Here is a 14890-nt window from a genome sequence, read left to right as displayed (position 1 = left end):
CACTTTCGTCACCACTCACCTGCGGGCCACCAGGGACGGCTCCCGAGCTGGCAGGTCCGCGTGTTACTGGTTCTGTGCGCTGCTCCCAAAGCACGTGGCCGCTGTGTGCGGACTCAGTCTTCCTTGGCCCTGTCTTCCTCCTCCACAGCCTGAGACCTAAAGCAGCCTCCGCCTCTGGCTTGGGCTGCCACAACACAGCTTTCCCAGCTCCCCAGGTCCGCGAAGTGCTGACCAGGTGGAGCCCGCGCAGGCTGAGGCCTCCTTCGACCCCCCCACCCTCACTTGATGCCTGCTCAGTGAGCCTGGTACCTCTGGCTCCACTCGAGGGCTCCCTGGCCTCCTGCCTCCCACGGGCCTTGCAGCTGCCTGTCAGAGGCAGCCATGCCTCTGCTCCCTCCAGGGACAGTCCTCGGGGCGCTGCAGTGTTCCCCAGTGCACATCTGAGGGCGTGCCCGAGGCCTCTTCCGGTCCTTGTCTTCATCCTCATCCTCGTCCCCATACTCGTCCTCGTCCTGGGAAAGTCCTCTGAGTGCCTTCTCTGCCCCCAGATCCCGGCCCTGGCCCCGTGGCCAACAGCAGCTCCCGCGGCTCCTCCCCAGCGAAGGACATGGACAACGCCAAGGTGAGCCTGGAGCCCGTGCATGGGCCCAAGCCGCTCCATGTGCCTTCGGTTTCCACTCTGTTCTCCAGCTGGCCTGGGCGTGATGACCCCGCTGACTAGGTCACCATCTGACTGGGCCTTCACTAAGGCTCGGGCCGCGTGCTGAGTGCTGGAGCACAGCACACCTCACGCCCCTGCCTTGAGTGTTTGGTCAAGCAGGACTTGACCTCACAGTACCCAGAGCCCACCTGCAGTTCCCTAGCAGTCCTCCCACCTCAGCCTCCCGAGTGCGGGATGACCGGTATGCATCGCCACACTCGCGTGCGCTTGAATTTTGGGAGCAGCTGTTGGGGTCCTCAGGGTCTGTGCTAGGCAGACCCCTTGCAATGATGGGGATGAGGTGGGCGTGGGCTCTTGTGGGAGTGGGGAGCCAGTTCCAGGGCCCCCTGAATCCGACCCCGGGCGGCCCAGGCTGCTGTGCCTCCTGGTCCTTAGGCTGATGCCTTGGCAGCCTTCACACCGCATGGGGCCGCCTGCAATGGTCAGAGCTCCATGGACTGCCTCCCAAGCAGCCCAGGCACAGGCGCCTCCGCCAGCCCCTCCCTGTGCAGTGTCAACAGGCCGAGGTAGCTTCCTGTTCTCCCCAGATACCCCGGGACCCTGGGAGCCCTTGTGCCGCCCCTGTCGTGCCCAGGGCCACGCTCATGCTGGCAAGAGTGCAGCGAGCTGGTGCAGCGCCCCGCTGGCACCTCTGGAGCTCATCTCTGCACACAAGTGGGGCAGCGTGGTGACCATGCTCGATGCTTGGCTTGCTACTCAAGAGGGGCCAGTAGGGTCCGGGATCCCTTGACTCCTCTTGGGACGGGCAACCGGTTCACTGCCGAGCTCTAAACTGGGCCTGCTTCTGTTCGCAGGTGAGCATGGCCGTGAAGGGGCCCCCAGCCCATCCAGGGCCCCCGTTCCTGGGAGGCCCCATGCCGTCCCACGTGGACTATGGGTCGCCGCCGCCACCACTGCTCTGCAGATCCTTCGGGCCTCGGCCGATGTCTCCTAGGCCACCGCAACCATTCGGTACCGTAGGACACTTGGGCCGGCACCACCGCCTACCCTGTCCTCTCGCCTGCCCTGTCCTCTCTCCTCACCTGTCCTGATTGGCAGCTGCAGCCCGCCTGACTTGAAGCACGAGGCCCAGCACTCTGAGCCCAGTGCAGCCTCCACAGCTGCTTGGACCAGAAGGGCCCTTTCGGCAGAGCGAAAGCCAGTCTCAGCGGGGTGGTCACCTGGGACGCCACAGGCCGCTGGCAGTGGGAGAAGGGAGGGTCAGGCTGTGGTTGAGCCTTACTGAGCCTCAGTTTTCCTTATCTGTGATGTCCAGTGCATCACTCGACTTCCTGGCACAGGGGAAGGGAAACCCTTTCAGCAGACCTGGGCTGCTCCTCAGGACGTGTCCGCATGTCCCTCTTGCTTTCCAGTTGCACGCATGGGCCCACCACTGGGCTTAAGAGACTATGCGCCCGGCATGCTGCCCGGACGCCACGACCTGCCGCTACATCCCCGCGAGTTCTTGCCTGGACCTGTGCCATTCAGGCCTCCAGGCCCGCTCGGCGCCCGAGCATATTTCATTTCGGATCTGCGAATGCCACCCGCTGGACTCCAAGACTACCGACCACCACCTGCCGGGCCCCAGGATAACCCACCGATGCCTGCCGGGCCCCAGGACAACCCACCACCGCCTGCTGGGCGCCAGGCCTACCCACCACCACGTGCCGGGCACCAGCACTACCCACCACCGCCTGCCAGGCCCCAGGACTACCCACCGTCGCCTGCGGGGGTCCCAGGAAAACCCACCACCAAGTGCCGGGCCTCAGGACCATGGATGGCCGCCCTCTGCGAGCCTAAACTTCGCATGCTGTGACATTCCCAGAGCCGACTTCGGTGAGCCTCTCCAGGGCCTCGAGTCCTGGGACTCCATGACAGCATGCTGCATTGCCCCGAGCATGGTTCCCTGGACTCTGGTACAGAGCCCGGGCACTCCTGGCTCGGGTTTCCACTTAGCCCTGGGTCCTGTGCAGGCCCACCTCCATTGCAGTGCAGGAGCAGGGTCCTGGGAGCAGTCGCCCACCCGGTCACTCCCAACCCTCTCTGGCTGTGGCATGGCAGAGTCCACAGTGTCACCCTCTCCCTCTCTGCACAGTGTTCAATGAGTGGGCGCACTTTCGTCACCACTCACCTGCGGGCCACCAGGGACGGCTCCCGAGCTGGCAGGTCCGCGTGTTACTGGTTCTGTGCGCTGCTCCCAAAGCACGTGGCCGCTGTGTGCGGACTCAGTCTTCCTTGGCCCTGTCTTCCTCCTCCACAGCCTGAGACCTAAAGCAGCCTCCGCCTCTGGCTTGGGCTGCCACAACACAGCTTTCCCAGCTCCCCAGGTCCGCGAAGTGCTGACCAGGTGGAGCCCGCGCAGGCTGAGGCCTCCTTCGACCCCCCCACCCTCACTTGATGCCTGCTCAGTGAGCCTGGTACCTCTGGCTCCACTCGAGGGCTCCCTGGCCTCCTGCCTCCCACGGGCCTTGCAGCTGCCTGTCAGAGGCAGCCATGCCTCTGCTCCCTCCAGGGACAGTCCTCGGGGCGCTGCAGTGTTCCCCAGTGCACATCTGAGGGCGTGCCCGAGGCCTCTTCCGGTCCTTGTCTTCATCCTCATCCTTGTCTCCATACTTGTCCTCGTCCTGGGAAAGTCCTCTGAGTGACTTCTGTGCCCCCAGATCCCGGCCCTGGCCCCGTGGCCAACAGCAGCTCCCGCGGCTCCTCCCCAGCGAAGGACATGGACAACGCCAAGGTGAGCCTGGAGCCCGTGCCTGGGCCCAAGCCGCTCCATGTGCCTTCGGTTTCCACTCTGTTCTCCAGCTGGCCTGGGCGTGATGACCCCGCTGACTAGGTCACCATCTGACTGGGCCTTCACTAAGGCTCGGGCCGCGTGCTGAGTGCTGGAGCACAGCACACCTCACGCCCCTGCCTTGAGTGTTTGGTCAAGCAGGACTTGACCTCACAGTACCCAGAGCCCACCTGCAGTTCCCTAGCAGTCCTCCCACCTCAGCCTCCCGAGTGCGGGATGACCGGTATGCATCGCCACACTCGCGTGCGCTTGAATTTTGGGAGCAGCTGTTGGGGTCCTCAGGGTCTGTGCTAGGCAGACCCCTTGCAATGATGGGGATGAGGTGGGCGTGGGCTCTTGTGGGAGTGGGGAGCCAGTTCCAGGGCCCCCTGAATCCGACCCCGGGCGGCCCAGGCTGCTGTGCCTCCTGGTCCTTAGGCTGATGCCTTGGCAGCCTTCACACCGCATGGGGCCGCCTGCAATGGTCAGAGCTCCATGGACTGCCTCCCAAGCAGCCCAGGCACAGGCGCCTCCGCCAGCCCCTCCCTGTGCAGTGTCAACTGGCCGAGGCAGCTTCCTGTTCTCCCCAGATACCCCGGGACCCTGGGAGCCCTTGTGCCGCCCCTGTCGTGCCCAGGGCCACGCTCATGCTGGCAAGAGTGCAGCGAGCTGGTGCAGCGCCCCGCTGGCACCTCTGGAGCTCATCTCTGCACACAAGTGGGGCAGCGTGGTGACCATGCTCGATGCTTGGCTTGCTACTCCAGAGGGGCCAGCAGGGTCCGGGATCCCTTGACTCCTCTTGGGACGGGCACCCGGTTCACTGCCGAGCTCTAAACTGGGCCTGCTTCTGTTCGCAGGTGAGCATGGCCGTGAAGGGGCCCCCAGCCCATCCAGGGCCCCCGTTCCTGGGAGGCCCCATGCCGTCCCACGTGGACTATGGGTCGCCGCCGCCACCACTGCTCTGCAGATCCTTCGGGCCTCGGCCGATGTCTCCTAGGCCACCGCAACCATTCGGTACCGTAGGACACTTGGGCCGGCACCACCGCCTACCCTGTCCTCTCACCTCACCTGTCCTGATTGGCAGCTGCAGCCCGCCTGACTTGAAGCACGAGGCCCAGCACTCTGAGCCCAGTGCAGCCTCCACAGCTGCTTGGACCAGAAGGGCCCTTTCGGCAGAGCGAAAGCCAGTCTCAGCGGGGTGGTCACCTGGGACGCCACAGGCCGCTGGCAGTGGGAGAAGGGAGGGTCAGGCTGTGGTTGAGCCTTACTGAGCCTCAGTTTTCCTTATCTGTGATGTCCAGTGCATCACTCGACTTCCTGGCACAGGGGAAGGGAAACGCTTTCAGCAGACCTGGGCTGCTCCTCAGGACGTGTCCGCATGTCCCTCTTGCTTTCCAGTTGCACGCATGGGCCCACCACTGGGCTTAAGAGACTATGCGCCCGGCATGCTGCCCGGACGCCACGACCTGCCGCTACATCCTCGCGAGTTCTTGCCGGGACCTGTGCCATTCAGGCCTCCAGGCCCGCTCGGCGCCCGAGCATATTTCATTTCGGATCTGCGAATGCCACCCGCTGGACTCCAAGACTACCGACCACCACCTGCCGGGCCCCAGGATAACCCACCGATGCCTGCCGGGCCCCAGGACAACCCACCACCGCCTGCTGGGCGCCAGGCCTACCCACCACCACGTGCCGGGCACCAGCACTACCCACCACCGCCTGCCAGGCCCCAGGACTACCAACCACCAAGTGCCGGGCTCCAGGACTACCCACCGCCGCCTGCCCGGCCCCACGACTACCCACCGCCGCCTGCGGGGGTCCCAGGAAAACCCACCACCAAGTGCCGGGCCTCAGGACCATGGATGGCCGCCCTCTGCGAGCCTAAACTTCGCATGCTGTGACATTCCCAGAGCCGACTTCGGTGAGCCTCTCCAGGGCCTCGAGTCCTGGGACTCCATGACAGCATGCTGCATTGCCCCGAGCATGGTTCCCTGGACTCTGGTACAGAGCCCGGGCACTCCTGGCTCGGGTTTCCACTTAGCCCTGGGTCCTGTGCAGGCCCAACTCCATTGCAGTGCAGGAGCAGGGTCCTGGGAGCAGTCGCCCACCCGGTCACTCCCAACCCTCTCTGGCTGTGGCATGGCAGAGGCCACAGTGTCGCCCTCTCCCTCTCTGCACAGTGTTCAATGAGTGGGCGCACTTTCGTCACCACTCACCTGCGGGCCACCAGGGACGGCTCCCGAGCTGGCAGGTCCGCGTGTTACTGGTTCTGTGCGCTGCTCCCAAAGCACGTGGCCGCTGTGTGCGGACTCAGTCTTCCTTGGCCCTGTCTTCCTCCTCCACAGCCTGAGACCTAAAGCAGCCTCCGCCTCTGGCTTGGGCTGCCACAACACAGCTTTCCCAGCTCCCCAGGTCCGCGAAGTGCTGACCAGGTGGAGCCCGCGCAGGCTGAGGCCTCCTTCGACCCCCCCACCCTCACTTGATGCCTGCTCAGTGAGCCTGGTACCTCTGGCTCCACTCGAGGGCTCCCTGGCCTCCTGCCTCCCACGGGCCTTGCAGCTGCCTGTCAGAGGCAGCCATGCCTCTGCTCCCTCCAGGGACAGTCCTCGGGGCGCTGCAGTGTTCCCCAGTGCACATCTGAGGGCGTGCCCGAGGCCTCTTCCGGTCCTTGTCTTCATCCTCATCCTCGTCCCCATACTCGTCCTCGTCCTGGGAAAGTCCTCTGAGTGCCTTCTCTGCCCCCAGATCCCGGCCCTGGCCCCGTGGCCAACAGCAGCTCCCGCGGCTCCTCCCCAGCGAAGGACATGGACAACGCCAAGGTGAGCCTGGAGCCCGTGCATGGGCCCAAGCCGCTCCATGTGCCTTCGGTTTCCACTCTGTTCTCCAGCTGGCCTGGGCGTGATGACCCCGCTGACTAGGTCACCATCTGACTGGGCCTTCACTAAGGCTCGGGCCGCGTGCTGAGTGCTGGAGCACAGCACACCTCACGCCCCTGCCTTGAGTGTTTGGTCAAGCAGGACTTGACCTCACAGTACCCAGAGCCCACCTGCAGTTCCCTAGCAGTCCTCCCACCTCAGCCTCCCGAGTGCGGGATGACCGGTATGCATCGCCACACTCGCGTGCGCTTGAATTTTGGGAGCAGCTGTTGGGGTCCTCAGGGTCTGTGCTAGGCAGACCCCTTGCAATGATGGGGATGAGGTGGGCGTGGGCTCTTGTGGGAGTGGGGAGCCAGTTCCAGGGCCCCCTGAATCCGACCCCGGGCGGCCCAGGCTGCTGTGCCTCCTGGTCCTTAGGCTGATGCCTTGGCAGCCTTCACACCGCATGGGGCCGCCTGCAATGGTCAGAGCTCCATGGACTGCCTCCCAAGCAGCCCAGGCACAGGCGCCTCCGCCAGCCCCTCCCTGTGCAGTGTCAACAGGCCGAGGTAGCTTCCTGTTCTCCCCAGATACCCCGGGACCCTGGGAGCCCTTGTGCCGCCCCTGTCGTGCCCAGGGCCACGCTCATGCTGGCAAGAGTGCAGCGAGCTGGTGCAGCGCCCCGCTGGCACCTCTGGAGCTCATCTCTGCACACAAGTGGGGCAGCGTGGTGACCATGCTCGATGCTTGGCTTGCTACTCAAGAGGGGCCAGTAGGGTCCGGGATCCCTTGACTCCTCTTGGGACGGGCAACCGGTTCACTGCCGAGCTCTAAACTGGGCCTGCTTCTGTTCGCAGGTGAGCATGGCCGTGAAGGGGCCCCCAGCCCATCCAGGGCCCCCGTTCCTGGGAGGCCCCATGCCGTCCCACGTGGACTATGGGTCGCCGCCGCCACCACTGCTCTGCAGATCCTTCGGGCCTCGGCCGATGTCTCCTAGGCCACCGCAACCATTCGGTACCGTAGGACACTTGGGCCGGCACCACCGCCTACCCTGTCCTCTCGCCTGCCCTGTCCTCTCTCCTCACCTGTCCTGATTGGCAGCTGCAGCCCGCCTGACTTGAAGCACGAGGCCCAGCACTCTGAGCCCAGTGCAGCCTCCACAGCTGCTTGGACCAGAAGGGCCCTTTCGGCAGAGCGAAAGCCAGTCTCAGCGGGGTGGTCACCTGGGACGCCACAGGCCGCTGGCAGTGGGAGAAGGGAGGGTCAGGCTGTGGTTGAGCCTTACTGAGCCTCAGTTTTCCTTATCTGTGATGTCCAGTGCATCACTCGACTTCCTGGCACAGGGGAAGGGAAACCCTTTCAGCAGACCTGGGCTGCTCCTCAGGACGTGTCCGCATGTCCCTCTTGCTTTCCAGTTGCACGCATGGGCCCACCACTGGGCTTAAGAGACTATGCGCCCGGCATGCTGCCCGGACGCCACGACCTGCCGCTACATCCCCGCGAGTTCTTGCCTGGACCTGTGCCATTCAGGCCTCCAGGCCCGCTCGGCGCCCGAGCATATTTCATTTCGGATCTGCGAATGCCACCCGCTGGACTCCAAGACTACCGACCACCACCTGCCGGGCCCCAGGATAACCCACCGATGCCTGCCGGGCCCCAGGACAACCCACCACCGCCTGCCGGGCCCCAGGACTACCAACCACCAAGTGCCGGGCTCCCGGACTACCCACCGCCGCCTGCCCGGCCCCACGACTACCCACCGCCGCCTGCGGGGGTCCCAGGAAAACCCACCACCAAGTGCCGGGCCTCAGGACCATGGATGGCCGCCCTCTGCGAGCCTAAACTTCGCATGCTGTGACATTCCCAGAGCCGACTTCGGTGAGCCTCTCCAGGGCCTCGAGTCCTGGGACTCCATGACAGCATGCTGCATTGCCCCGAGCATGGTTCCCTGGACTCTGGTACAGAGCCCGGGCACTCCTGGCTCGGGTTTCCACTTAGCCCTGGGTCCTGTGCAGGCCCAACTCCATTGCAGTGCAGGAGCAGGGTCCTGGGAGCAGTCGCCCACCCGGTCACTCCCAACCCTCTCTGGCTGTGGCATGGCAGAGGCCACAGTGTCGCCCTCTCCCTCTCTGCACAGTGTTCAATGAGTGGGCGCACTTTCGTCACCACTCACCTGCGGGCCACCAGGGACGGCTCCCGAGCTGGCAGGTCCGCGTGTTACTGGTTCTGTGCGCTGCTCCCAAAGCACGTGGCCGCTGTGTGCGGACTCAGTCTTCCTTGGCCCTGTCTTCCTCCTCCACAGCCTGAGACCTAAAGCAGCCTCCGCCTCTGGCTTGGGCTGCCACAACACAGCTTTCCCAGCTCCCCAGGTCCGCGAAGTGCTGACCAGGTGGAGCCCGCGCAGGCTGAGGCCTCCTTCGACCCCCCCACCCTCACTTGATGCCTGCTCAGTGAGCCTGGTACCTCTGGCTCCACTCGAGGGCTCCCTGGCCTCCTGCCTCCCACGGGCCTTGCAGCTGCCTGTCAGAGGCAGCCATGCCTCTGCTCCCTCCAGGGACAGTCCTCGGGGCGCTGCAGTGTTCCCCAGTGCACATCTGAGGGCGTGCCCGAGGCCTCTTCCGGTCCTTGTCTTCATCCTCATCCTCGTCCCCATACTCGTCCTCGTCCTGGGAAAGTCCTCTGAGTGCCTTCTCTGCCCCCAGATCCCGGCCCTGGCCCCGTGGCCAACAGCAGCTCCCGCGGCTCCTCCCCAGCGAAGGACATGGACAACGCCAAGGTGAGCCTGGAGCCCGTGCATGGGCCCAAGCCGCTCCATGTGCCTTCGGTTTCCACTCTGTTCTCCAGCTGGCCTGGGCGTGATGACCCCGCTGACTAGGTCACCATCTGACTGGGCCTTCACTAAGGCTCGGGCCGCGTGCTGAGTGCTGGAGCACAGCACACCTCACGCCCCTGCCTTGAGTGTTTGGTCAAGCAGGACTTGACCTCACAGTACCCAGAGCCCACCTGCAGTTCCCTAGCAGTCCTCCCACCTCAGCCTCCCGAGTGCGGGATGACCGGTATGCATCGCCACACTCGCGTGCGCTTGAATTTTGGGAGCAGCTGTTGGGGTCCTCAGGGTCTGTGCTAGGCAGACCCCTTGCAATGATGGGGATGAGGTGGGCGTGGGCTCTTGTGGGAGTGGGGAGCCAGTTCCAGGGCCCCCTGAATCCGACCCCGGGCGGCCCAGGCTGCTGTGCCTCCTGGTCCTTAGGCTGATGCCTTGGCAGCCTTCACACCGCATGGGGCCGCCTGCAATGGTCAGAGCTCCATGGACTGCCTCCCAAGCAGCCCAGGCACAGGCGCCTCCGCCAGCCCCTCCCTGTGCAGTGTCAACAGGCCGAGGTAGCTTCCTGTTCTCCCCAGATACCCCGGGACCCTGGGAGCCCTTGTGCCGCCCCTGTCGTGCCCAGGGCCACGCTCATGCTGGCAAGAGTGCAGCGAGCTGGTGCAGCGCCCCGCTGGCACCTCTGGAGCTCATCTCTGCACACAAGTGGGGCAGCGTGGTGACCATGCTCGATGCTTGGCTTGCTACTCAAGAGGGGCCAGTAGGGTCCGGGATCCCTTGACTCCTCTTGGGACGGGCAACCGGTTCACTGCCGAGCTCTAAACTGGGCCTGCTTCTGTTCGCAGGTGAGCATGGCCGTGAAGGGGCCCCCAGCCCATCCAGGGCCCCCGTTCCTGGGAGGCCCCATGCCGTCCCACGTGGACTATGGGTCGCCGCCGCCACCACTGCTCTGCAGATCCTTCGGGCCTCGGCCGATGTCTCCTAGGCCACCGCAACCATTCGGTACCGTAGGACACTTGGGCCGGCACCACCGCCTACCCTGTCCTCTCGCCTGCCCTGTCCTCTCTCCTCACCTGTCCTGATTGGCAGCTGCAGCCCGCCTGACTTGAAGCACGAGGCCCAGCACTCTGAGCCCAGTGCAGCCTCCACAGCTGCTTGGACCAGAAGGGCCCTTTCGGCAGAGCGAAAGCCAGTCTCAGCGGGGTGGTCACCTGGGACGCCACAGGCCGCTGGCAGTGGGAGAAGGGAGGGTCAGGCTGTGGTTGAGCCTTACTGAGCCTCAGTTTTCCTTATCTGTGATGTCCAGTGCATCACTCGACTTCCTGGCACAGGGGAAGGGAAACCCTTTCAGCAGACCTGGGCTGCTCCTCAGGACGTGTCCGCATGTCCCTCTTGCTTTCCAGTTGCACGCATGGGCCCACCACTGGGCTTAAGAGACTATGCGCCCGGCATGCTGCCCGGACGCCACGACCTGCCGCTACATCCCCGCGAGTTCTTGCCTGGACCTGTGCCATTCAGGCCTCCAGGCCCGCTCGGCGCCCGAGCATATTTCATTTCGGATCTGCGAATGCCACCCGCTGGACTCCAAGACTACCGACCACCACCTGCCGGGCCCCAGGATAACCCACCGATGCCTGCCGGGCCCCAGGACAACCCACCACCGCCTGCCGGGCCCCAGGACTACCAACCACCAAGTGCCGGGCTCCCGGACTACCCACCGCCGCCTGCCCGGCCCCACGACTACCCACCACCGCCTGCGGGGGTCCCAGGAAAACCCACCACCAAGTGCCGGGCCTCAGGACCATGGATGGCCGCCCTCTGCGAGCCTAAACTTCGCATGCTGTGACATTCCCAGAGCCGACTTCGGTGAGCCTCTCCAGGGCCTCGAGTCCTGGGACTCCATGACAGCATGCTGCATTGCCCCGAGCATGGTTCCCTGGACTCTGGTACAGAGCCCGGGCACTCCTGGCTCGGGTTTCCACTTAGCCCTGGGTCCTGTGCAGGCCCAACTCCATTGCAGTGCAGGAGCAGGGTCCTGGGAGCAGTCGCCCACCCGGTCACTCCCAACCCTCTCTGGCTGTGGCATGGCAGAGGCCACAGTGTCGCCCTCTCCCTCTCTGCACAGTGTTCAATGAGTGGGCGCACTTTCGTCACCACTCACCTGCGGGCCACCAGGGACGGCTCCCGAGCTGGCAGGTCCGCGTGTTACTGGTTCTGTGCGCTGCTCCCAAAGCACGTGGCCGCTGTGTGCGGACTCAGTCTTCCTTGGCCCTGTCTTCCTCCTCCACAGCCTGAGACCTAAAGCAGCCTCCGCCTCTGGCTTGGGCTGCCACAACACAGCTTTCCCAGCTCCCCAGGTCCGCGAAGTGCTGACCAGGTGGAGCCCGCGCAGGCTGAGGCCTCCTTCGACCCCCCCACCCTCACTTGATGCCTGCTCAGTGAGCCTGGTACCTCTGGCTCCACTCGAGGGCTCCCTGGCCTCCTGCCTCCCACGGGCCTTGCAGCTGCCTGTCAGAGGCAGCCATGCCTCTGCTCCCTCCAGGGACAGTCCTCGGGGCGCTGCAGTGTTCCCCAGTGCACATCTGAGGGCGTGCCCGAGGCCTCTTCCGGTCCTTGTCTTCATCCTCATCCTCGTCCCCATACTCGTCCTCGTCCTGGGAAAGTCCTCTGAGTGCCTTCTCTGCCCCCAGATCCCGGCCCTGGCCCCGTGGCCAACAGCAGCTCCCGCGGCTCCTCCCCAGCGAAGGACATGGACAACGCCAAGGTGAGCCTGGAGCCCGTGCATGGGCCCAAGCCGCTCCATGTGCCTTCGGTTTCCACTCTGTTCTCCAGCTGGCCTGGGCGTGATGACCCCGCTGACTAGGTCACCATCTGACTGGGCCTTCACTAAGGCTCGGGCCGCGTGCTGAGTGCTGGAGCACAGCACACCTCACGCCCCTGCCTTGAGTGTTTGGTCAAGCAGGACTTGACCTCACAGTACCCAGAGCCCACCTGCAGTTCCCTAGCAGTCCTCCCACCTCAGCCTCCCGAGTGCGGGATGACCGGTATGCATCGCCACACTCGCGTGCGCTTGAATTTTGGGAGCAGCTGTTGGGGTCCTCAGGGTCTGTGCTAGGCAGACCCCTTGCAATGATGGGGATGAGGTGGGCGTGGGCTCTTGTGGGAGTGGGGAGCCAGTTCCAGGGCCCCCTGAATCCGACCCCGGGCGGCCCAGGCTGCTGTGCCTCCTGGTCCTTAGGCTGATGCCTTGGCAGCCTTCACACCGCATGGGGCCGCCTGCAATGGTCAGAGCTCCATGGACTGCCTCCCAAGCAGCCCAGGCACAGGCGCCTCCGCCAGCCCCTCCCTGTGCAGTGTCAACAGGCCGAGGTAGCTTCCTGTTCTCCCCAGATACCCCGGGACCCTGGGAGCCCTTGTGCCGCCCCTGTCGTGCCCAGGGCCACGCTCATGCTGGCAAGAGTGCAGCGAGCTGGTGCAGCGCCCCGCTGGCACCTCTGGAGCTCATCTCTGCACACAAGTGGGGCAGCGTGGTGACCATGCTCGATGCTTGGCTTGCTACTCAAGAGGGGCCAGTAGGGTCCGGGATCCCTTGACTCCTCTTGGGACGGGCAACCGGTTCACTGCCGAGCTCTAAACTGGGCCTGCTTCTGTTCGCAGGTGAGCATGGCCGTGAAGGGGCCCCCAGCCCATCCAGGGCCCCCGTTCCTGGGAGGCCCCATGCCGTCCCACGTGGACTATGGGTCGCCGCCGCCACCACTGCTCTGCAGATCCTTCGGGCCTCGGCCGATGTCTCCTAGGCCACCGCAACCATTCGGTACCGTAGGACACTTGGGCCGGCACCACCGCCTACCCTGTCCTCTCGCCTGCCCTGTCCTCTCTCCTCACCTGTCCTGATTGGCAGCTGCAGCCCGCCTGACTTGAAGCACGAGGCCCAGCACTCTGAGCCCAGTGCAGCCTCCACAGCTGCTTGGACCAGAAGGGCCCTTTCGGCAGAGCGAAAGCCAGTCTCAGCGGGGTGGTCACCTGGGACGCCACAGGCCGCTGGCAGTGGGAGAAGGGAGGGTCAGGCTGTGGTTGAGCCTTACTGAGCCTCAGTTTTCCTTATCTGTGATGTCCAGTGCATCACTCGACTTCCTGGCACAGGGGAAGGGAAACCCTTTCAGCAGACCTGGGCTGCTCCTCAGGACGTGTCCGCATGTCCCTCTTGCTTTCCAGTTGCACGCATGGGCCCACCACTGGGCTTAAGAGACTATGCGCCCGGCATGCTGCCCGGACGCCACGACCTGCCGCTACATCCCCGCGAGTTCTTGCCTGGACCTGTGCCATTCAGGCCTCCAGGCCCGCTCGGCGCCCGAGCATATTTCATTTCGGATCTGCGAATGCCACCCGCTGGACTCCAAGACTACCGACCACCACCTGCCGGGCCCCAGGATAACCCACCGATGCCTGCCGGGCCCCAGGACAACCCACCACCGCCTGCCGGGCCCCAGGACTACCAACCACCAAGTGCCGGGCTCCCGGACTACCCACCGCCGCCTGCCCGGCCCCACGACTACCCACCGCCGCCTGCGGGGGTCCCAGGAAAACCCACCACCAAGTGCCGGGCCTCAGGACCATGGATGGCCGCCCTCTGCGAGCCTAAACTTCGCATGCTGTGACATTCCCAGAGCCGACTTCGGTGAGCCTCTCCAGGGCCTCGAGTCCTGGGACTCCATGACAGCATGCTGCATTGCCCCGAGCATGGTTCCCTGGACTCTGGTACAGAGCCCGGGCACTCCTGGCTCGGGTTTCCACTTAGCCCTGGGTCCTGTGCAGGCCCAACTCCATTGCAGTGCAGGAGCAGGGTCCTGGGAGCAGTCGCCCACCCGGTCACTCCCAACCCTCTCTGGCTGTGGCATGGCAGAGGCCACAGTGTCGCCCTCTCCCTCTCTGCACAGTGTTCAATGAGTGGGCGCACTTTCGTCACCACTCACCTGCGGGCCACCAGGGACGGCTCCCGAGCTGGCAGGTCCGCGTGTTACTGGTTCTGTGCGCTGCTCCCAAAGCACGTGGCCGCTGTGTGCGGACTCAGTCTTCCTTGGCCCTGTCTTCCTCCTCCACAGCCTGAGACCTAAAGCAGCCTCCGCCTCTGGCTTGGGCTGCCACAACACAGCTTTCCCAGCTCCCCAGGTCCGCGAAGTGCTGACCAGGTGGAGCCCGCGCAGGCTGAGGCCTCCTTCGACCCCCCCACCCTCACTTGATGCCTGCTCAGTGAGCCTGGTACCTCTGGCTCCACTCGAGGGCTCCCTGGCCTCCTGCCTCCCACGGGCCTTGCAGCTGCCTGTCAGAGGCAGCCATGCCTCTGCTCCCTCCAGGGACAGTCCTCGGGGCGCTGCAGTGTTCCCCAGTGCACATCTGAGGGCGTGCCCGAGGCCTCTTCCGGTCCTTGTCTTCATCCTCATCCTCGTCCCCATACTCGTCCTCGTCCTGGGAAAGTCCTCTGAGTGCCTTCTCTGCCCCCAGATCCCGGCCCTGGCCCCGTGGCCAACAGCAGCTCCCGCGGCTCCTCCCCAGCGAAGGACATGGACAACGCCAAGGTGAGCCTGGAGCCCGTGCATGGGCCCAAGCCGCTCCATGTGCCTTCGGTTTCCACTCTGTTCTCCAGCTGGCCTGGGCGTGATGACCCCGCTGACTAGGTCACCATCTGACTGGGCCTTCACTAAGGCTCGGGCCGCGTGCTGAGTGCTGGAGCACAGCACACC

General features: G+C 64.9%; 3 protein-coding genes across 3 annotated transcripts; all 3 read left to right on the top strand.

The window, feature by feature from the left end:
* Positions 1–4876: 4876 nt before the first annotated feature.
* LOC134472163 (proline-rich protein 2-like) lies at positions 4877–5371 on the top strand. Its single transcript, XM_063233316.1, has one exon. The coding sequence runs from the start codon at positions 4877–4879 to the stop codon at positions 5369–5371; it is 495 nt and encodes a 164-aa protein (XP_063089386.1).
* A 3426-nt stretch (positions 5372–8797) lies between these two features.
* LOC134472070 (proline-rich protein 2-like) lies at positions 8798–11129 on the top strand. The gene has a single exon (XM_063232900.1). It carries the CDS (start codon positions 10561–10563, stop codon positions 10993–10995), a length of 435 nt encoding a protein of 144 aa, XP_063088970.1. The 5' UTR covers positions 8798–10560; the 3' UTR covers positions 10996–11129.
* A 488-nt stretch (positions 11130–11617) lies between these two features.
* Positions 11618–13944, top strand: LOC134472069 (proline-rich protein 2-like). The gene has a single exon (XM_063232899.1). It carries the CDS (start codon positions 13373–13375, stop codon positions 13805–13807), a length of 435 nt encoding a protein of 144 aa, XP_063088969.1. The 5' UTR covers positions 11618–13372; the 3' UTR covers positions 13808–13944.
* Positions 13945–14890: the final 946 nt, after the last annotated feature.

This window comes from Cavia porcellus, unplaced genomic scaffold (assembly GCF_034190915.1).
Source record: "Cavia porcellus strain 051 isolate PalLab524CR breed Dunkin Hartley unplaced genomic scaffold, mCavPor4.1 scaffold_22, whole genome shotgun sequence".
In the NCBI taxonomy this organism is placed as follows: domain Eukaryota; kingdom Metazoa; phylum Chordata; class Mammalia; order Rodentia; family Caviidae; genus Cavia; species Cavia porcellus.
Note: the sequence above shows the minus strand (reverse complement) of the source record. Positions and strands in the feature narration are given on the sequence as shown.

Excerpts from the sequence above, each read along its gene's own strand:
- LOC134472163 (XM_063233316.1), top strand. The coding sequence starts at position 4,877 with ATGGGCCCACCACTGGGCTTAAGAGACTATGCGCCCGGCATGCTGCCC.
- LOC134472070 (XM_063232900.1), top strand. The coding sequence starts at position 10,561 with ATGGGCCCACCACTGGGCTTAAGAGACTATGCGCCCGGCATGCTGCCC.
- LOC134472069 (XM_063232899.1), top strand. The coding sequence starts at position 13,373 with ATGGGCCCACCACTGGGCTTAAGAGACTATGCGCCCGGCATGCTGCCC.